General features: G+C 46.4%; 1 protein-coding gene across 1 annotated transcript; it reads left to right on the top strand.

Annotated features, from left to right (window-relative positions):
- Positions 1-3,126: 3,126 nt before the first annotated feature.
- Positions 3,127-23,165, top strand: LOC144733228 (E3 ubiquitin-protein ligase TRIM11-like). Its single transcript, XM_078615023.1, is given in 7 exon segments — positions 3,127-3,408; positions 3,410-3,727; positions 4,039-4,134; positions 12,604-12,837; positions 14,918-14,940; positions 15,241-15,344; positions 22,433-23,165. Coding segments are annotated over 7 exon segments (1,566 nt in total). The 5' UTR covers positions 3,127-3,168; the 3' UTR covers positions 22,984-23,165.
- The last annotated feature ends 1,229 nt before the right edge of the window (positions 23,166-24,394 follow it).

Below are 24,394 nucleotides of genomic sequence, written 5' to 3'. Positions count from 1 at the left end.
TCGATTGCAACACAAGCAATCATAATCAGGTACAAATGAAAGAGAAAACAAACCTAGTAAACTTAGAAATATAATGCAATACAACACAGATAGTCGGCTAATATAACAGTCAACACCCTACCTGGTTGATTACGTTCTTCCAAAGATTGCTAAATTTAAGAGATAAAACACAGAACCGGAGACACATAGACAGACACATAAGCAGAGAGAGATAACACAGAGACACACAGAGAGAGACAAACACATAGGCACACAGAGAAACAACGCCTCTAAAACCGCATCCCAAGAAAAAAATCTTATTTTACAAATGACCATCAGAGATCACGAGGCACAGATTGAACACATTAAGTTGCTGTAGATTTGAAACAATTCCAAATTTAAAATTCTAAAACACAGATGCTGAACAAATAAATGGCAATGACTGCGACGAGTATAATTTTTAGGGTTAGACTACGTGATTATAAATGTGTCGTTAAAGCTGCCACCACCTGACACAGCCAATCAGTAAGGTTTGTCACTTAAATAAAAAGTGCCAATTAGTTACGACTTCAGCACACCGGTGGTGTATTGGAGAGTAAATCCACAACGATGACAATTCGAGTATGACGTATTGCTGGTGATTACAACCAGCTTCATCAGGCAATAGCCAGAATTGTCAAAAGGTAAATGCTGTGGGTTTACTCTCCAACACACAACCGGTGTGCTATAGTAACTAATCTGAATGTTCTGTTTAAGTGACAAACCGTAATTCATTGGCTGTGTCAGGTAGAGGCGGGTTAAACAACACTTTTATATTTACGCGATCTAACCCAAAATGAAAATAAATATTAAGGATAATATTGCTCGCGAAAGCCTACCTATAACAACGTGCAGTTTACGCTGAAAAAACCCAGCCTCACCCTATCTGGTGTAACCTGTCTGTGGGACAAACCATCACCGTGTTCATGGTTACCATGGGGTTTTGTATGAATATATCAATTGCGACTCTTACTCCCTGACACATTGTGTGTGAATGTAACGCCACGTCTACACAGGTGAGCAGGGCTGCCGCAGGGAACATTCCAGGGCGCGTCTCGTGGTGTTTATAATTTAACTGCAGGTGAAGTCAGGTTGTTTGCTTGTTCATCGTGGCTGCTCTGTGATTATTGTTTTACATCTAGCTGCAGTGGATCTGAGATGTTAACTACCTCGCCCGGTATACAGCAGGTCGCGGGTTCGATCCCGACCCTGATGCCTACTGTATATTTGTAGTCTGCGTGTCTCTCTTTCTCATCATCATCTCGGTGTCTCGGAGATGTTAACTACCTCGCCTGGTACACAAGAGGTCGTGGGTTCGATCCCGACCCTGATGCCTGCTGTATATTTGGAGTCTGCATGTCTCTCTCTCATCATCATCACGGTGGCTAGGAGATGTTAACTACCTCGCCTGGTACACAAGAGGTCGTGGGTTCGATCCCGACCCTGATGCCTGCTGTATATTTGGAGTCTGCATGTCTCTCTCTCATCATCATCACGGTGGCTAGGAGATGTTAACTACCTCGCCTGGTACACAAGAGGTCGTGGGTTCGATCCCGACCCCGACGCCTGCTGTATATTTGGAGTCTGCATGTCTCTCTCTCATCATCACGGTGGCTAGGAGATGTTAACTACCTCGCCTGGTATACATGCGGTCGTGGGTTTGATCCCGACCCTGATGCCTGCTGCTGTATATTTGGAGTTTGCATGTCTCTCTCGCCGTGGTCCTGTGGATTTTTCTCTGCTCCCTCTGCTTTCCCCTCGACATTTTGAATCCACATCGCGCGTTTTGAGTTTTTGGCTGTGAAAATGTCCACGGGAAAAGCCACTTCGCTGGGCTTTCATTTGTGGCCAGGTCACCTTTGGGAAAAAGAGCTACGTAGCTCAGTGGACCTTACCTTGTGAAATTTATATTCATATTTTTTTATATAGAATCTGCCAAACTCAGCGAGTCCAGGATTTAAAATGTCAACATTTGACAATAATAGGTGATGAAGACTTGTTTACGTGATGATGATTTTAAACGATGAGCAAGATTTTTTTATGCATATTAGGAAAATGTACAGTGATAGTCATACCGATATTGAGCTTAGACGAACGCCGATGTTTGTTTAGCCAGAGGCTGTTCGCTGTGGTAATGCGTGAGGCCACCCACCCAGGGACCCAGCCACTCAACCGCACGCCCTCCCAGCCCCCCTTCCTCCAGCCCTCCCACACCGCCCGCTCGCCCACCCTTCACACCATCCCCCTGCCCATCTGTTTCCCCTCTCACCAAATAACCACTCCACTCGCTCACTCAATCTGCACCACCACCCACTCACTCGCTCGTACCTTCGATTAGCACGAGTGGCTATGTACACTGCGAAATAATTTCAACATACACACTCACCCAACCACTCACCCACACACTCACCCACACACCTCCGATTAGCATGGTTGACTACGTACGGTGTGAAAGAAGTTCAACATACATACAACCACCGTCCACCCAGAATAAAACGGTGTGGTTGGAATAAAAATACTAAAATATATATTGACAGATGAACAGAGGTCGCATGAAGCAAGTAGTTAAAATATTAGTTGATAAAGGTGGAAGACGATTACAGACTGCGAACCTTTAAAAAGGCCTTGCAAGAAAAAAATGGATAAAGACACAGATGGGAAAAAACAAGTTCACCTTTACATCAGAATGTTTGTACAAGGTGCGGTTCCATTGTGCAATGCACACAGCCTGACCCTAGCCGGTCAATCAGCCTGTGGGACAAACCATTATCGCTGTGTCCCTGGCTGCTGCTGCTGGGTTTTGTTTGTACAAATATTATATCACTTGAGACCAGTCAAAGCTATGTATGTTTGTTGGATTTCTTCCACACCGTACGTAGCCAACCGTGCTAATCGGAAGTGCAGGGGAAGGACAACAAACTAAACACAAAAATAAGTTTTAGCTCACAGTGCGTGACTGTAACGCCACGTCTACACAGGTGAGCCCAGCCACCGTGTGGAACATTCCAGGGCGTGTCTCGAGGTATTTATAACTTCACTGCAGGTGAAGTCAAGTTCATTTCCTTGTTCGTCTCCGCTGTGTGAGCTGCTGCAGCGATAGCTCCTCCGTGTGCCGCGGCGAGCGACTGAGTCCGAGTGAAGCCATGGGCCATGGCGAGCGCGTCTCCCAGTGATTGTGTCGACAGTGAGCTGAGCTGTCCCATCTGCCTGGGCACGTTTGACTGCCCCTCCACGCTGAGCTGCGGACACTCGTTCTGCCTCCGGTGTCTGGACGATGCCTGGGAGACAGCGAGCAGCTTCAGCTGCCCGCAGTGCCGAGCGGCCTTCCCTGAGCGACCCCAGCTGAAGAGGAACGTGGCGCTCGCCAACCTGGTGGAGCAGCTCAGAGTTTGGAGAGAGGATGGCTGCAGTTGTCTTCTGTGATGGCTGTGGTGATGGGGAGACTCGTGCAGTGAAGACCTGCCTCAGGTGTGAAATGTCCCTGTGTGAGTCCCACTTGAAACCTCACCTGAACAACCAGAGATTGATGGACCACGTCCTGGTGGCTCCTATTGTCAACCTGGAGGAGCGAAACTGCCAGCAGCATGGAGACCCTTACAGGTTCTTCTGTAAGCAGGACGAGAGCCTCGTGTGCAGGGACTGCACCATCGCAGGAGACCACATAGGACATCGGGTCATCACGCTCAAGGATGAGCACGAGACACGTAAGGTGAGGCCCTCACGGAGTGAGAGCTACTCAGATACAGAAAAAAACTATACCTCAACTCGAGCTGATTAAAGCTGTCACTGGCCATAACAACATGGGAAGTAAATAATCAGTGTCATTGGGATTAGACACATTTCATGCAACGAACATCACCATGAGTTGATTCTCTCTCCACCGTCCCTTGCCCTTTTAGACTTTTTCAATCAGTCTGGGCTGACTTCCTGGCCATCACTGTTGAGGGCCCCGTGTGTAGTGGGGCTAAGAGGGAGTCGCTCAGAAAGTGGAGTCTCCTCTGGTGACTTCGTCTCGTACAGAGTGGAGTCGGAGAGGAGACACGAGCGGTGGAGGAGAAGAGGAAGAAGGCGGAGGTGTCCGTGGGACAGATGAAGGCCACTCGCAAGGACGTGCAGGTACGACGCGTGGACTTTGTTACCCTGTGACCTCCACCCTACTTGGAGTCTGTGACTCTCCCTGTGAGGACAACTTCATAGACTTAAGTAAACTTTGTTACTTTTGAATCAATGTGTAGTAACTGTGCAGGATTTTGAATTATTATTATCGCTATGGGTGCTTGAAATGTAAACAAATACAACGTTTATGGAAAAAAGGTCATATCTGGTGAGACTGCAAAACATTTCGCAGGATAACTCGAATGACCTGCAATAGGTGAGATAAAATAACACAGTATGGAGCAACAACTGTATTGAATTAGAAACTATACATTAAATGAGTGAACATGATAAAATGCGACTGGAAATAGTCGATTAAATGCTACAATAAACACAAGAGATGCGACTTCAAGAGCGTGTAGGGAATGCAGGAAAACACTTTAGCGCTCATGACACACATCCAACTGTCAAGCAGACACAACACAACGTAGAGTCAATGACTTTAAAATATTTTTAATTGAATGTGAACGAATCGTGATGTATTAGTGAATCACTCTTTCAGTGTTGTATATTTTCATGGCAAGGATAATCACGTGATTGCATCTACTTTTGATATGTCTTCAATGGTATTGCTCTGAGCCTGTTTGCATTGTCGCATGCATGAGTTTCTTCATTTATTCGTTTCTCAATCCACTTGTCCTGGTGAAGGTCGCGGCAGCAGAATATTGAGTAGGACGATCTAGACATCCCTTTCCCTGGTGACAGACTCTAGCACTTCCTGGGGAATTCCCAGGCATTCCTAGGCCAGCCGAGTGACATAGTCCCGCCAGCGTGTCCTGGGTCGGCCCCAGAGTCTTCAACCAGTGAAACATTCCCAGGAGAGTTCCAGGGGCAGTCTACCGGGTCACATCCTTACCAGGTGCCCAAACCACCTCAACTGGCTCCTCTCGATCTGGAGGAGCAGCGGGCTCACTCTGAGGCTTTTCCGGATTACCGAGCTTCTCACCCAAACACGGAAAGTGAGCCCAGCAACCCTGCGGAGAAACCTCATTTCGGTCCCTTGTACCCGCGATCTCATCCTTTCAGTCATTACCCAAAGCTCATAACAATAGGTGAATGTGGGAACATAGATCGACCTCTAAAGCAAGAGCTTTGTTCAAGAACTCAAGTCCCACTTCACTACCAGGGAACGGCACAGTGCCTGCAACACTTGGAAAGCCGCACTGATCCACCGGCCGATCTCCCGCTCCCACTTACCATCACTCGGGAAAGAAATCCCGAGGTACTTGAACTCCTCTAGTAAGGGCAGCTGTTCCCTCCTCACCTAGAGAGCACACTTCACCATCTCCTAGGAGTGAACCATGACCTTAGATTTGGTGCGTTGATCCTCATCACAGACGCTTCACATTCGGCATCAGACCGTTCAACTGCACGCTGGAGATCACAGACTGACGAGGAAAAGAGAATAACGTCATCTGCAAAAAGCACCTCCATGCCCCCGTACTGAATACTCTCCATATTTTGGCTGTGCCTTGATATCCTGTCCATGAATATCACAAACAGGAGTGGAGACAAGACGCACCCTGGGCGGAGTCCAACACCCAGTGTGAACAACTTTGATTTGGCACCAAGAATTTGGACACAGCTCTCACTCTGGGAATAGAGGGACTGGATAGCACACAAAAGCGGCTCTGGTACATCATACTCCCACAGCACCACCCACACGACATTGTAGGGAACACGGTCATATGCTTTCTCCAAGTTTATAAAGCAAAGGTAGACTGGAGAAGCATAATTTCATGACCCTTCAAATATCTGTGAGAAGGAAAAGAGCTGGTCCATTGTTCCACGACCCTGACGAAATCCGTATTGTTCCTCCTGAACCTGAGGATCAACCAACTGGCCGGAGCCTCCTTTCCAGCACTCAAACATTGGCTTTACCTCTTTAGTTGGAGCACACCCTCTAGCCCCTTTTTTAAAAATGGGAACCACGACTCCAGTTTGCCTTCCATGCAACATTGAAGAGGCCTGTTAACCACAACACTCCTATACTGTCCAGCGCTTTCAACAACTCTGGGTGAATCTCGTCCACCCCAGCAGCTTTGCTGCTATGAAGGCCTTTGACCGCCGCAGTGACGTCCGAAGCCGTGATGGATCCCACCCCCCCAGCTGTTTCCATGGCTGCCTTCTGAGAGGAGGGCATGTTCACCAGATTGAGGAGCTCATCAAAATGTTCCTTACACCTCTTGGCTATCTGCTTAGTTGAGTTCAATGTTAGTGAGAACAGCCTGGGCCATGTCCCGTCGACGTAATGCGTCTAATGGTTTGCAAGAAGATCTTTGAGGCTGCCCAGTAGTCTCTCTCCATGGCCTCTCCAAGCGCCTCCCATGTCCGGGCTTTCACTTCAGTTATTGCTACCGCTGCCACCCTCTTGGCAAGCTGGTATCTCTCAATCGAGTTGGGAGGCCTTTTTCTGAGCATAGCTCGGAAAAAGTCTCTTTATTCAACTTGACAGCGTCCCTCACCACTAGTGCCCACCAGCAGGACCTACGTTTGCCACTTTCACAGGCACTAACTGCCTTCCAACAACAGCTTTTCACAGTCGCATCTACAATCGAGGTCATAAACATCGTCCACTCAGACGCAATGTCCATCACCTTCTCTGGAGTGAAGGAGTAGTTTTCCCAGAAGTGGAAGTTGAAATCTTTCTGCACTGGGTCTTCCACCAGACGTTTCCAGAAAACCTGCACTATTCGTTTGGGCATTCCCCATCTTTCTGGTCGGTGCCCCAAGCATCGGATCTAACTTACCACCAGGCGGTGATCAGTAGACAGCTCTGCCCATTTCTTCACCCGAATGTCCACAAAATATGTCTTCAGGTCCAATAATACAACTATAAAGTTAATCATTGACCTTCGGCCCAAGGTGCGCTGATACCAAGTACACATCAGCATCCTCATGTTCGAACATGGTGTTTGTTATTGACATTCCGTGACTATTGTAGAATCCCAGTAACATCTCACCGTTCGGGCTCAGATCAGGGGGGACATTCCCCCTAATCACGCCTCTCCAGGTATCTCCATATTTTCCCACGTGAGCATTGACATCGCCCAGTAAGACTATGGAGTCGGTAGGCGGCACGATTGAGCACTGCACCCATCATCTCCAAGAAGGCTGAATACTCTCAATTGCTGTTGGTACATATGCACAGACAACAGTCAGAGTTGTCCTTTCTGAGAGCCAGGTCTCATTGAGGCGACTCTCTCATCCACTGGGACAAACTCGAACTGAACAGCACCCAGCCGGGTGCTTGTGGGTATCCCCACTCCCACCCGAGGCCTTGTACCAGAAGTTTCTCTGGAATAGGAGAGCGACCACCCCCGATCGAGAAGTTTGCTTCCAGTGCCAATGCTGTGTGGGGAGGTGAGACCAACTACATCTAGACGGTACCTTTCCACCTCCTCCACCAGCACCGACTCCCCCTCCCCCCTAGTGACATTACATACCACGTCCTAATAGCGAGCGCCCATTTCCAAGGTCCAGTCTTTCTGAGACCATCCTTCTCCCGGCCATACTAGTGTAGAGGAGTAGTGTGGCGACGTGACGCCATGAGCGCAGTGAGGCGCGATGACGTCATGTCATGGGGAATACTTAAGGGGGGACCCCCCGTGACGAAAGCGGGGTCGTTGTGGGATGGTGATGGTCTGAAGGAGGTCTCTCCTGCTCGTGACCGGACAGTGTTGGCTAATCCCCCGTCCGAGTTCTACGAGTAGGAGAGCCGAAGATACTGCCAGGGGTAGGGCTCATAGAAGTCTGCAAGAGTCGGATAGGGTTACGTGAATTGCTGCTCTCCTCGGTCGGGCAGTGTTGGTTGAGCCCCTGTCCCAACCCGAGTGAGAAAGCCCTAGAGATAGCCGAGCTAGGGACAGATAGAGCCTGAGGTCTGAGTGAAGGACCGAGTATAGGGACACCTATCTCTGGTGTGGAGCGTTACCCTTTGTGTTTAATAAACCGGCGTAAGCCCTTACCAGGAAATCTGCCTCCGAGTCGTCATGCACTACGCAACACTAGCATCACACCCGCCCCTCACCTTTCGTCCTGAAGATGGTAGGCCCACAGGACAGCTCCACGTAGCCGGGTTACGTGGGTCTCCCACCCACTAGGCTCTTCTCGGCGAACACCACAACCGAGGCCTGGCTCTATGTGGTTGTCCTGGTATACCTTGTCTGGGTGAGGTTCTCTGATTTTGGTATTTTTTAACCACTCATAAAGTGATGTTTTTTGGACCATTATTTGTCTGGAACCTCCCCCCTTACCTGTTCACGAAGGGACAACCTACCAGGAACACAAGACTCCAGGCGACATAGGTCTGAGGGTCATTGGAACACACAAACCCCACCACCACGATAAGGTTACAAGTATCCAATGTCATGCAAATCCTACTGTAAAAGAGGGCATCAAGTCAGCTGGTGATAATGTACACAACATCTCCGTGTTGTGAAAAATATTAGAAATAAAAACAGATAAGCAGATAATAGGTTCCCATCAAATATCTACCTCTGTATAAAAATCATGAGAAATTGACACATCCCATCAGCCCCACGACGTGGGAGTGCATCATTTCAAAAGTATTGAATGAGTACAAGCAAGCTCTGGACTGGTTTCCACACCCAGTGTCTCAGTATCAGTCAGGTTTTCTGTAGTCAATGCTGGTGTGCTTCCCTATGTTTATAGGCAAGGACCTTCTCGTGAAGATATTGGTCGTAGTTCGATGCCAAATAATAATACACAACTCAACCATAATAATTTTATTTTTTGTGGAGAATATAACTAAGAAAATATATAAACGGATGATATTTTTTGCATTATAGATTTGTCTCTCCCCCTAAAATACATATTTCTAACATCCACAGTCTTCTGTGAGTGCATAGATATAGCAGCATTTATTCAGTATATGTGTAGGAAATAGAATGGATCACTACAGCGCATAGCGCGAGGTACAGTAGAATGAGGAATTGTGGGTGTAGCAGTCAGCACAGCAGGTAATGCCACTATGGGGCGTGGTGCTGGCTGCTGGCGGTGGGGGGCATGTGGGGACATGGCAACCCGGCTGGCTGGCGAAGCACGTGATGTGCGTTGGTGAGGGAGGTCGGGCAAAGGTGACCGAGGGGACACGGGGAGCATGGCCCAAGACCTTCTAGAGGGTTCCAGCAGGGGGCGTGGCCGAGGGGGGAGCTAGGCCACGCTAAGGGGCATAAAAGGGAAGCCCTGAGGCTGAATCGGGGCTGTCTACAGGTGGAATAGAACCCGAGGTGCTCCGTCTCCGTCTCCGGCATCGTGGGTCAGACAGCATGTTGGCTGCTCTGACCCGTAAATAGTTATCCCGTATGTGAACAGTGTGTAAGATATAGTGTAGAATAAAATTGTTGCCTCATCAAATAGTGTCTCAGAAGTGACTCACTACATATTTCCCAAATATACACATCTCACTCACCATGCAACTCCACCATCATTACACTTCCACTTAGAGTTGACAACTACCCAGGTTTGACTTGGACAGCACAGCCATTGGCATCTGTGTTCAGGTGGCAGGAATTTATTTGTAACGAAATCTTGTGGAATTGTGTTGAAGTTTATTACAATATACTGCACAGCTTTGATAAATATAGGCTGACTGAAATATGTCCAGGTTTGGTCCGAGGAAAAGGAAGCTATCCTATGCTTACTGTCATGCGTAGTGATAGGGCCCTGAATATTAATTGTTACACAGAAATCTCATTTTTCCAGTTACCCAGTTAATTTGCAAGGGAAATCCTTGATGCATCAGCATAGAACAAAAACAATATTGAGTTGATAGCTGCGGAGGGACATTTGAAAAAAATGCGTAAGAGCTACGGGAGGAAAGAAAACATTAAAAACAAACATTAACAATATTAACAAAATAAACAAAAGGCGTATTGTACCAAAAAAGGGTTCATTAATGGTTAGAGAACAGATGAGTGCGAGGTGAAGTAAACATAATTGCATGCATGCCAATCGTGCTAATCAGAGGTGCGGGGTTCAGACAACTAAACACAAAAAGCAGTTCTATAGAAATTAGTTTTCAATCTAGATGATGAAAAATGCATAGCTCCAGTGGCTTCCTAATGTAATAATCCTTCTGGAGACGGCTTCGGAATCAGTCCTTTTATTTCCACTCCACGATACACTTTGCTCACTCACTCTCCGTTGCTGGCAGACAACAGAGAGAGGACAGACTACGCACTCAGTCTCCGCCGCGCACGTGGCACCCAGAGCCCCCGTCCGTGCGTGACCCTGCTCTCGTTAGTTTCAGTCTGCTCCCGATCGTTCCCTCTCACTCGCTCTTAATACCTTCGTCACGTGGTTCTCCCAGCCAATCATTGATGGACAGCTTCGACCATTCCCGATGGTTCCCTGTCAATCCCGGGACCACGCCCCTCATCCGGCTCCCCATTAGCTGGGGCCCCGAATGGCTAGGCCAATCACTCCTGATGACCTGTCGTGATCACGCCCGGGCCATGGTCCCTATCTCAACCCTTATTGGCTACAAGCAGGACCGGCAAGCCAATCCCCACGTGAACCCTTTATGGCTGTTATTACATCACCCCCCCCCCCCCCGGTGAAAAAATTTAGCCGTCTCGGCTGGGAAAAGGGTGAAGAACCAATTCCGCAATGTGTTATTAGGGCACCAAGGTGCGTTTAACAATTTGAGGGTGAACCGGCGTTCCCACGCCTAACAACATTTAAAACAGTCACCCATAATAAAAAAAATCACAACATACATTAGGGCGCCCCTGCAGCGCAGTAACGACAGGGAATCAGCGAACCGATCAAACGTTAACGAAACGGAAGAGATTTCGACCGCGTACGCGACGCGGGACCCTCTCCGCTCCCAGCGCAAGGTCGCTTCGCTTCCGGATGGACAGGAGGTGGCAGGCTCGAAGAAGAAGTCGGTTGTTGGTGCTTGGTCACGTCCAGGGCGGGCCCCGTTGGAGGGGGGGCAGCGGGGGCTTCCTCAGCCCTCAGAACCTGTTCATCTGCAGGAGGCACAACACAGTCCCCCCTGGGATCAACGGGCGTGTCAAGCGGCGTAGTCGGCCCAGCAGAACCCGGCAGGTCAGCTATTGGGGATGAAAGACCGACACGCGCGTCAACATAGGGTTTAAGTCGCGAGGAATGAACATACCACCGACGTTTTCCGTATTGAACGCGGATACTTTGCGAGTTCCGAACCTCTATGAGCGTCACCGGCCCCCGCCATGGCCTGTGCAGTTTAGGGGATGTGCCCGCCGGGACCTGGGGGCAGTGGAGCCACGCCAGGTCTCCTACTGACCAAGGCATGCGAGTATGCGATCGACGCGCGTACCGTTCGTTCCTTGCCTGAGCACGGGCCGTCGCACACCGGGCAGCCTCTCGCGCCTCCGTCACTCGCTCAAGCGAGTCACGCACGTGGCACCCAGAGCCCCCGTCCGCGCGTGACCCTGCTCTCGTTAGTTTCAGTCTGCTCCCGATCGTTCCCTCTCACTCGCTCTTAATACCTTCGTCACGTGGTTCTCCCAGCCAATCATTGATGGACAGCTTCGACCATTCCCGATGGTTCCCTGTCAATCCCGGGACCACGCCCCTCATCCGGCTCCCCATTAGCTGGGGCCCCGAATGGCTAGGCCAATCACTCCTGATGACCTGTCGTGATCACGCCCGGGCCATGGTCCCTATCTCAACCCTTATTGGCTACAAGCAGGACCGGCAAGCCAATCCCCACGTGAACCCTTTATGGCTGTTTTTACACTAATATTGGAAGGAAGAATGTTCCAGACGGCCGCAGAAGTGCACCTGAAAGCGTGCGATGCAGTAGCCGTCTTTGTTCGATCGAGTGAATAAAAACACATAACGGAAATGCAAAAATAACAGCAAAAAGGTTGGGTCCAGGTACAGCAGCTGAAAGTGTGAAGTCCTGAGCTAGAGTGATTTTAAACAATGGAGGGAGGGAAAAGTGGCCAGCCTATGCTGAGAGGCATGGACATTCCAGTAATGTGAGGTAATTTTAATAACAGGTAATTTTAGTAAGTAATTAGCAGTTATTTTCTCCATATTTGTGCATAAAATATCTCAGTTGTATTGAACAATGTTTTTTGTATGTTTTTGGTAAGTACATTTGTTTTAGGAATGCATCTTAGGCCATATAATGGGACCGTATGGAAAATTATGTTTCGATTTACAATTGAATAGTTTCACTTAATGTTGTGATTATTTCCGCAGAGGAATCCAATTTAACGTTTTTATCTTACTTACCATATTATAAATGTGAAGGAACTATATACTTAAAGTTATCGACCTGTTCAATGAGATGTGAGTACAGAGACATAATGTGGTGGTAGGGCAAACTAGTGGAGTAGCCAGAAAACAACGTGACTTTGGTATTTATAGCATGGAATATGAATTGATAGCATCCATCACACACCCTTGCAGGATTGCATGGTCAAGACCAAGGCTCGTATCACAGGCGAGTTCAACCGCATGAGGGCGATGATGGATGAGGACGAGAAGACGGCTCTGGACCGCGTGGACGTGAAGGGGCGCGAGCTGCTGTCCCAGATCGAAGAGAACATCGCTCATTACAAGCACGAGATCAACGAGCTCCAGGCAGCAGCCACGCGCCTGCGCACTCTGCAGGAGGAGAGGGACTCGCTCACGTTCCTGCAGGTAGAGCTCTTGCGGAGCCAGGGAAGTACTCGACTTACGAACACAACTCGTTCCCAGGCATGTTCGTAAGTCCAACCATTCATAAGTCGGAACACAACAATGTACTCTTTAAATGCCCATACAGTCGATAAAGTAACATAAATATAAAAAAAAATCCGTGTTATTTTCACTTACCTTGAGTCCTGATCCTCTTTTTCTTGTTGAAAGAGGTGCAATGAGTTATTACAATTGAATACAAACACACGGGGCACAAAAGCACACACACAAAAGACAAAGACACGCAAATAGACACCCACACGGACACTACAGAGACACACACACAAGGCACGCGTGCACACACTCCAACAGACTATGAAGGTGGCACCTCACATAAGAGGGTGAGTGGGCATCACCTCACCTGACCACCATTGACCACTGTTGCCTCCGCAGTGGTGATGTTTACACACTGAAAAAGTAAATCAGTTGAAGCTGAGTCGACCTAGGGGAGGCCCAGGACCCATTCAGATAATCGTCACTGGTGTTGGTCGTGAGTGGGAATCGAACTCGTGTCGCTGGGTTGGTAACGCAGCGCGCTTACCATTGCACGACCACTCCCCCCACACTAATTTGTACACGCACGCACATACAAGCGCCGGCGCACACATGCACAAACACTCACTGCCAGCACGAGGCTGACTCATTACATCTCGCGGAGGATTGCTCTGCTGAAAAAACATTGTTCCATGATTAAGTTCACATTTTACGTCAATGTAACAAAAATATTAAATTCATGGAAGCTGGTTTGTAAGTCGGGTGTTCATAAGCCGAAAACTGCCTGTACATTTACCAAGGTGACACATGCGAGGTATCACTAAGAACAGATAAACGCAACTTGCATTGTCAATACAATCTATGGCCCATGCGATCTGAAATTAAAGGTGGAACAAGTCCACCAACGTGAATTTCCAGTTAACATATATTAATTACTGCTATATTTCCAAATAATAAATACTTTATTAACACATAAATTCCTCGAGTTAATTATTGGCTGGTAATTTATATAGACGTTGCCACTACAATATCTAACCACATGGTCCTGTAAGAGACAGATTTTATTTACTTACCGCTAGATTTAGTTTATTCATGTAACAAAATGTCGACCAACCAAGAGTAATACTGAAACAGAAGAGCTTTTAATATCAGGAAAGCCACAGGAATTCGTTTTTTATCAGTCTCGGAAAGTTTAAACCGATCCGACGATTGTCTGCTTCAACAAGTGTTCACCCTCCATAGATGTTTTTTTGGGTTAGATCGCTTAAATATAAATGTCGTTAAACCCGCCACCATCCGACACAACCAATTAGATTTGTCACGTAAACATAACATGCCAATTTCGTTACTAGTTCAGCACACCGGAGTGTTGTAGAGTAAACCAAAAACATTTACAATTGGAGTACGATGTTTTGCCAGTAATTACAACCAGCCTCATCAGGTCACCGTCAAAATTGTGGAGAAATTCTTCTGTTTTGGTCTTAGAGGAATAAATGTGATGTCTTCACTGTGAACCAATCAGGTGCAAAGCCCAGAGTGGGAGAGGTGAGTTAATGTATGCATATAAATGACAATAGATCTCTATTATTAGTTGGGTTATTCAGTTAATCAAGACACAATGTACGTACGTTATAGTATGTACATTACCGACTTTTGGGCCAAAAAATCGTATCAAAGGTGGGCTTTTCTGAGGTTTTTGGGCCCGAAAATCGTCCCAAAAATGCTAGACAAAGATAACGCAATGCTCTGGGTGTAAGTCACCCTCGCAGTGGATAATTATTTCCAATTTTGGTTCACAATCACTGCCACTCGATGTCGAGTACCACGTACACCTCATTGCCCGTGGCAATGGTTTGAGAGGCCACACCTTGCTGATGAGAACCATCGAGTCCAAACGAGTCCACGGCTTTGTCTTGATTACAACCAACAACACTGGGATACACAAATGGCTGAGTGCAGCTCAGCTCATCGCCTCTACCAATCACCGTGTGGTTAATGTGGCTGGAGGTAAACTGATTCGCGTCCCCTGTCCTGTGTCTGACTCCTGCAGGTTCACCTGAAGGAGACAAACCGGTAGGGACACATGAACTCGCACAGATGTATACACGGGGTGACGCCTTGTGTGGGACATGGGCTGCGTGATGATGACGAGTGTAATATCGCTGTGTGTAATGATGCTGTATAAGGCACTGGCAGTGATGATGCTGTGTGATGATGTTGTGTGGGATGCTGCATATGATGATGCTATGTGTGATGAAGCTGTGTGTGATGATGAGCTGCGTGTGATGATGATGCTGTGAGTGTTGATGCTGTGTGTGATGATGCTGTGTAAGACACGGGCTGTGTGAGTCACTTTTGGTTCTGATCTTACAGGAGAGAGGCTCAGAAGGGATTTCCACCCTCATCTACCAGCAAAACAGATATCCCATCTATCAGCGCCCTGCAGGGAGCTGTGGTCAACTTGCTGGCATTCATGTGTGAGTTCCACGGACTCTTACCACCTGTGTGTGTGTGTTATTGCGTGTGTAATTGTGCTTGTGCAAGTATGTTGTGGAGCGGTAGTGCAGTGGTTAGTGCGCTGCGCTATGAACCTGGCGTCCCGAGTGTTATTCCTGCTCAAGGCCAACACCAGTGATGGATCATCTGAACCGGTCCTGGGCCTCCCCTAGGTCGACTCAGCCTCAATTGAGTACCTGGTGCAGTGTGTAAACATCACCACTGGGAAGACAAAGGCGGCCTGACATGGGGCTGGCCACTTACGCCCTGGTGTGCCATGCAGGCCTTCACAGGTGCTTGCTAACAGCACTTGCCCCAAAAGTTTGTTGAGTATATACGGGGGCATCTTTGTCTTTGTAAAGTGTATAGATCTACATTGAACTTCTTTCACACCAACCGTGCTAATCGGAGGTGTATGGATGAGAGTGAGTACGGATGTCCAGTGAAGATGGGATGGTTTGTGCACTGAGCTACAAACATCGTCACCAACAGGCTATTCACAGCCATGGCTAACATCAGTGGTGAGTGGATTCAGAACAAATTTTGGAGCCCTCCTAGGTACATTCAGCTTTAACGAGTACCTAGTACATTTTGTAAACATCACCACTGCAGACACAAAGGCTGCCTGTAGGATTTGTACGGTTCAATGATAAAAATGCGATATCCAGAATCACACATTTAGGATGCATAGGGTTTCGTGTTAATGCCTAAAGCTCCAAGACACAAAGGCACGTTGACGATTCTGTGTTACAATTCAGAGGTTAATCAGACAGCCAGTCAAGGGCTTGACCTTAGTTGACCATCTAAATCATTACCTAGCCAAAAAGGTAAATTACTAAAAAAACATATATCAATATACCTACACATTAAAATATAGCACATACACAAATGGGTGCAAACAACTATTACATGAGCTCTATTAACACTACACGTGTGTATAATTGAGTGAGGATGCTATTGCTATACTGCGTGTGAGTCTGACACACACCTTCTTAGGTTTTTTCGGTAAAGTCACGTAGAAAGTAAAATAAAGAAGAAGATGATTCCTTGCAGTCACGAAAGCTTCAAATCTGACACACACGCGCTATGGCTAAGATGTTTAGCATTCATTATTAGTGCATGAGGCAACAAGATACAGACATCTTGAGGATTCTTAGGGTTGAGTGTTACAGCCTGAAGCTCTCAGATTCAAAGGCAACTTTAGGTTATACTGGTAGGAACGAAGTGGACCAGCCTACAATAGATTATTTCGTCCGTCCGTCCGTCCAATGTCCGATTACGTGTAGCAACATCGCCCCCTACTGAAAACACTTGGCATGACCATACAAAAACCTTTAGACTCTGTGAGGCTTTCCTGGCTAAACAAGTGTAACATTCCCTTATAATTCCCTCAGATAGCTTTTAATTAAAACATTTACATTAATAAGGCTTTCCTGGCTAAACACGTGTAACATTCCCTTATAATTCCCTGAGATAGCTTTTAATTAAAACGTTGAAATTAAATAAAAAAAACTCACAGCACCCTAAAGCCTACAGCTAGGCCTAAAGCCTAGAACTAGGCCTCAAAGGCTCCCTTCGTATTGTACCCCCGCGTGTGTGCAAGGGAGTTAATGTTTAACAATGTTACATTCCCTGATGCTTTTAAATAGAAAAATTCAAATTTAAAGCTTTTACATAAATAATAAAAACATTTAAATTTAAAATTAACTCACGGCGGCCTAAAGCCTACAGCTAGGCCTAAAGCCTAGAACTAGGCGTCGAACTCTCCCTTCGTATCGTACCCCCGCGTGTGTGAAAGGGAGTTATGTTTAACAATGTTACATTCCCTCATGTTTTTCAATAGAACAGGGGCGGTTTCTTCATTAGGGCGATTGGGCGACGCACCACCAATGTCATTCAACCACAGAGTCACGCTAGCTGTCACTGTCAGCCTCTGGATATAGTCCAATCAGCGTCATGTCACGTTCTGTGGAGTACCGCCTCTTTTTGGGCGATTTCACTACGGCTGAGAATCGCCCCGAGTGGCCCCATAGACTTACATTCAAAGATGTTTTTTTTCGAACGGGGGCGCTGCAATGCCTTCTCTATGGCTTCCGGGAGGGCATGCACTAACGTGCTTACGTCATCATACGTGCTAACGTCATCATACGTAAGCACGTTTCATCCAACAATATAATTTATCGCCACCTAGTGGAATCTTTAATAAAATAAACTTGAGTGGTTTGTTTTAATAGTGAGTATATAAACAAACAAGATGTATTGTAAGAGTCACTTTATTTTTCATTAATATTAAAGAAGTGAAGTTGCCTTTACATGCTTAAGCTGTTAATTTATTCATTGCATGGGTGGACCTTATCAATCATCCAGACATTTGCCCCCCCTGAGAGATTTTGCAGGAGCCGCCACTGCAATAGAAACATTTACATTTAAAGCTTTTACATAAATAATTAAAACATTTTAATTAAAAATTAACTCACAGCGGCCTAACGCCTACAGCTAGGCCTAAAGCCGAGAACAAGGCCTCACACTCTCCCTTCCTATCGTCCGATTCGGTGTAGCAACATCGCCCACTACTGAAAACACTTGGCAGGACCCTACAAAAACCTTTAGACTCAGTGGGGCTTTCCTGGCTAAACAAGTGTAATAATACATTATGTTTATATTCTTTGGTTATTCGTTCCTACCAGCCCACCCCGCAGGGTCCTGTTATTAGACAGCCAGGCCAAGGCATAAGCAGAGTTGCCCGTGTAAATCACTACACGGGCAACAACAAGTTAGTTACAAAAGAAAACGTATCACCATGGTGATACGTTGATATAGACAGATATCCCTCGTATGGCCTTAACAGACTGTTGGGGCAAGTGCTGTTAGCGAGCTCCAATGAAGGGGTGGGTGGCCAGCACCACGCCCGACCGCCTTTGTCTCCCTAGTGGCGATATTTAAACACCACAGTCATCACTACACTATCACACACACACGAGTGTACATCACTACACTATCACACACACACACGAGTGTAAATCACTACACCATCACACACACACGAGTGTACATCACAACACTATCACACACACACGAGTGTACATCACTACACCATCACACACACACGAGTGTACATCACTACACTATCACACACACACACACTAGTGTACATCACTACACTATCACACACACACACACTAGTGTACATCACTACACTATCACACTTACACACGAGTGTACATCACTACACTATCTCACACACACACACACGAGTGTACATCACTACACCATCACACACACACACACGAGTGTACATCACTACACCATCACACACACACACGAGTGTACATCACTACACTAGCACACACACACACTAGTGTACATCACTACACTATCACACACACACACACTAGTGTACATCACTACACCATCACACACACACGAGTGTACATCACTACACTATCACACACACACACACTAGTGTACATCACTACACTATCACACACACACACTAGTGTACATCACTACACTATCACACTTACACACGAGTGTACATCACTACACTATCTCACACACACACACGAGTGTACATCACTAAACTATCACACACACACGAGTGTACATCACTACACTATCACACACACGCACACGAGTGTACATCACTAAACTATCACACACACACGAGTGTACATCACTACACTATCTCACACACACACACGAGTGTACATCACTAAACTATCACACACACACGAGTGTACATCACTACACTATCACACACACACGAGTGTACATCACTACACTAACACAGACACGAGTGTACATCACTACACTATCACACACAAACACACGTGTACATCACTACACTATCTCACACACACACGAGTGTACGTCACTAAACTATCACACACACACGAGTATACATCACTACACTATCACACACACACACACACGAGTGTACATCACTACACTATCACACACACGAGTGTATATCACTATACTATCACACACACGTGGGTACATCACTACACTATCACACACACACACAAAATGTACATGACTACACTATCACACACATACGAGTGTACATCACTACACTATCACACACAGTGTACATCGCTACACTATCACATACACACAATGTGCATCGCTACACTATCACACACACACACACACGAGTGTACATCACTACACTATCACACACACACGAGTGTACATCACTACACTATCACACACACACACACACGAGTGTACATCACTACACTATCACACACACACACGACTGTACATCACTACACTATCACACACACACACGAGTGTACATCACTACACTATCACACACACACACACGAGTGTACATCACTACACTATCACACACACAGTGTACATCACTACACTATCACACACACACGCGAGTGTACATCACTACACTATCACACACACACACACGAGTGTACATCACTACACTATCTCACACACACATGAGTGTACATCACTACACTATCACACACACACACACGAGTGTACATCACTACACTATCACACACACACGAGTGTACATCACTACACTATCACAAACACACGAGCGTACATCACTACACTATCATACACAAACACGCACGAGTGTACATCACTACACTATCACACACACACACGAGTGTATATGACTACACTATCACACACACACACGAGTGTACATCACTACCCTCACACAAACACACGAGTGTATATGACTACACTATCTCACACACACACGAGTGTACATCACTACACCATCACACACACACACACGAGTGTACATCACTACACTATCTCACACACACACGAGTGTACATCACTACACCATCACACACACACACACGAGTGTACATCACTACACTAACACACACGAGTGTACATCACTACACTATCACACACACACGAGTGTACATCACTCCACTATCACACACACACACGAGTGTACATCACTACACTATCACACACACACACACTAGTGTACATCACTACACTATCACACACACACACACACTAGTGTACATCACTACACTATCACACTTACACACGAGTGTACATCACTACACTATCTCACACACACACACACGAGTGTACATCACTACACTAACACAGACACGAGTGTACATCACTACACTATCACACACAAACACGAGTGTACATCACTACACTATCTCACACACACACGAGTGTACGTCACTAAACTATCACACATACACGAGTATACATCACAACACTATCACACACACACACACACACGAGTGTACATCACTACACTATCACACACACACACACGAGTGTACATCACTACACTATCACACACACACGAGTGTACATCACTACACTATCACAAACACACGAGCGTACATCACTACACTATCATACACACACACGCACGAGTGTACATCACTACACTATCACACACACACACGAGTGTATATGACTACACTATCACACACACACACGAGTGTACATCACTACCCTCACACAAACACACGAGTGTACATCACTACACTATCACACACACACACACGAGTGTACATCACTACACTAACACACACGAGTGTACATCACTACACTATCACACACACACGAGTGTACATCACTCCACTATCACACACACACACACGAGTGTACAGCACTACACTATCACACCCACCTCGTGTGCCGTGCCGGCCTTCACAGGTGCTCACCAACACCACTTGCCCCTACAGCCTGTGAAAGGTGACACACGGGAGATGTTTGTGTTTGTTGTACACACACAGAGACGCTGCGGCGGTGTTGATATCCACGCCGCTGCTGCTGTGATTCACTGCCTCCCACGGGCACTAACCGCACTGTGGGGCTGAACGATGAATCGATTTCAAATCGAAGTCGCAATTAGAAACAATGCGATTAGCAAATCGCAAAGGCTGCGATTTTTGAAAAGTCCTATTACTTTCTTATTGGAATATTTTATTTTTTATTATTAGAACTTTATTTATTTAACTTAACAATTAATTCTAGATTGGAAGCTTTCGTGACTGCAAGGATTCATACTCTTAGGTTGTTTCGGTAAAGTCACGTTGGTAAAATATAATAATAAAATAATAATAAATGAAAATAACTCAATTCAATCACGACGTTTCGAAGGCAACACAAGTCTCCGTCTTCACGTGGGACCGTCACAGCTAAATTTACTGTATCACTTTATTTTATTATTATTATTATTTTATTTAATTAATATTAGTAAATTTTATTATTTTTTTACCATTATTAGTTAATACTATGTTATTTTATAATAATTTTGCAATCATTATTTTATTATTAAAAATATGTTATTAGTATTTTATTATTACTTTATCAATATTAATTTTTCATTATTTTATTTTAATATTATTGTATTTTTTATTTTATTACTATTATTTTATTAGTATTTTATTATTTTATTATTATTTTGGCGCTATTATATCAATAGTAGTTTATTTTATTATAATTACTATTTTATGACTATTTTATTATTATTATTTTATATTGTTATTATTTTACCTACGTCACTTTACCGAAAAAACGTAACAATTGCTCTATGTTTGATCGTTCTATTTCAATTAAAACATTTTAATAAATACATGTTGCAAGCAATTAATATATTTTAAGTTTTCAGCCTTGCATTAGAATATATAGAGCAGTTCACATTTTGATGGTATCATCACATGTTTTACATCTATTACACAGTGAATATTGAACTGAAGCTCGACTTTAAAAATGTAGATGGCGGGGCAGACAAACGCACCGCTGTACTGTACTTCTGTGCTCTCGCCAGCTGCGCCGCCTGACTTCGCCAACGCGCGGTGACCGGCGTGGTGAAGTATGGTCAAATATCCCCCGTGACCCCCACGGTGTAGGGAGGCCCTCATCCAGCAGTGGATTGACAAAGTGCCCGTTACATGTCATCACACCGACAGCTGCGCATTACAACGTTGTATAACAATGCTCATTATGAATTGCTCTATTGCAGTGTACGTGCGTGTTAGTGCACGAGTGCTGTTGTTATAGTGGTGCTGTTGTTACACGCCTACTCTGATTATCGTTACTGCAGACGGACGCTCACCGACTGTGGACCCAAACTCGGCCTACAACAAACTCCAGATTTCCTCGGACCTCAGGACGGTGACGTGGACCGCTGTCTCCCAGGGTCGCCCTGATCACCCACACCGCTTTGATGGCTGGTCACAAGCTCTGTGCTCCGTGAGCTTCTCGTCGGGTCAGCACTACTGGGAGGTGGACGTGGGGGGTGCGGTGGGGGGCTGTGAGGTTGGAGTCGCGTACGGGACGATCGCACGGAAAGGGCGTGGTAAAGAGTGCAGGCTGGGAGAGAACGACTCATCCTGGGTTTTTCGGAAAAGTGGCAACAGCTGCTACGTGCGTCATGGTGGTGTAGTGACCTCAGTGCCGGTGAGGGATCCTCCCCGGAGAGTCGGGTGTCACCTGCACTGGGAGGCGGGGCTGCTGTCGTTTTACCGCGCTGACTCCATGGAGCTGCTGCACTCCGTCCACCACTCGTTTAGTCAACCGCTCTACCCCGCACTGAGTGTGTGGGGTGTTGATGGTAGCTCAGTGAGGATTCTGGATCTGAGTCGTGCGTCCTGAGACCACGGAGTGTGAGCAGCGTAGAGAAACGGGCACAACGCACAGACTCGCGTACACAAAGACACAGATCCCCCGTGTAGCCTTCACAGGCTGTTGGGGCAAGTGCTGTTAGCGAGCACCTATGGGGCCGTCCATAAATGACGTCACGCACGTAGGGGGGGGGTCAGACATTTGTGACGATGGGGGGGGGGGGGGTTGAGAAATGTGACGTCACGTCAAAATGCGCAAATTTAAATAAATTTCGACAACACGTTCTACTTAATTAAATAGACTTTTTTTTATAAATGTTTTCTCCTACAACATCAGAGTGCAGCGCCACATTAAATACGCACTACAATGACAATAGTTTAAAGCTATTTGAGGCATGTTTTATTTTTGGGGGGGGGCAGAGCTTTGTGACGTCATATTTGAGGGGGGGGGTCTGACTTTGTGTGACGCCGTGTGACGAAGGGGGGGGGGGGGGTCAAAAATCGCGTGAAGTCATTTATGGACGGCCCCTATGAAGGCCGGCACAGCACACTAGGGGGTGGGTGGCCAACAGCACGCCCGGCCGCCTTTGTCTCCCCAGTGGTGATGTTTACACACCATACCAGGAACTCTCTTAATAGCAAATAACAGAGCCTTCACAGGCTCTGTTATTTGCTATTAACAGCCCTTTCCCCAACAGTATGTTAAGACTACACACACACACAGATAGACAAACACACTCGCACACATACAAACACACAGACACACAAACAGATAGACACACGTACATACACACAGATACATACATACACACAGACACACTCTCACACACAGACACATACAAACACAGATACAAACACACAGATACACACAGATATACAAAGACAAAGATCCCCCGTATAGCCCGAGCAGACTGTTGGGGCAAGTGCTGTTAGCGAGCACCTATGAAGGCCAGAACGGTACACGAGGGGGTGAGTGGCCAGCACCACGCCTGACCACCTTTGTCTCCCCAGTGGTGATGTTTACACACCGCAACAGGAACTCATTTGAGGCTGAGTCGACCTAGGGGAGGATCATGACCGGTTTACCAACACCATTGATAGCGATTATATGAATCGGCCTTGGGTCTCCCCTAGGTCGACTCAGCCTCAAATGACTACCTGGTGCGATGAGTAAACATTACCCCTGGGGATACAAAGGCGGGTCACTCCCAGGATGGCCTTCATAGTTGAAACTCACTAACAGCAATTAACGCAACAGTATTTGAAAGCTATACGGGGGATCTTTGTCTTCGAGTAAGTGGGTTGGTGTGTATGCCTTTGTGTGTCTTTGTTATTGTGTTTGTCTTAGTTACTGTGTCTGTTCGTGTCTTTGTCTTTGCGTGTCTTTGTTATTGTGTTTGTCTTTGTTACTGTGTCTGTGCGTGTCTTTGCGTGTCTTTGTT

The sequence above is a fragment of the Lampetra planeri genome, chromosome 45 (genome assembly GCF_965212315.1).
Source record: "Lampetra planeri chromosome 45, kcLamPlan1.2.h2, whole genome shotgun sequence".
NCBI lineage: Eukaryota > Metazoa > Chordata > Hyperoartia > Petromyzontiformes > Petromyzontidae > Lampetra > Lampetra planeri.
Note: the sequence above shows the minus strand (reverse complement) of the source record. Positions and strands in the feature narration are given on the sequence as shown.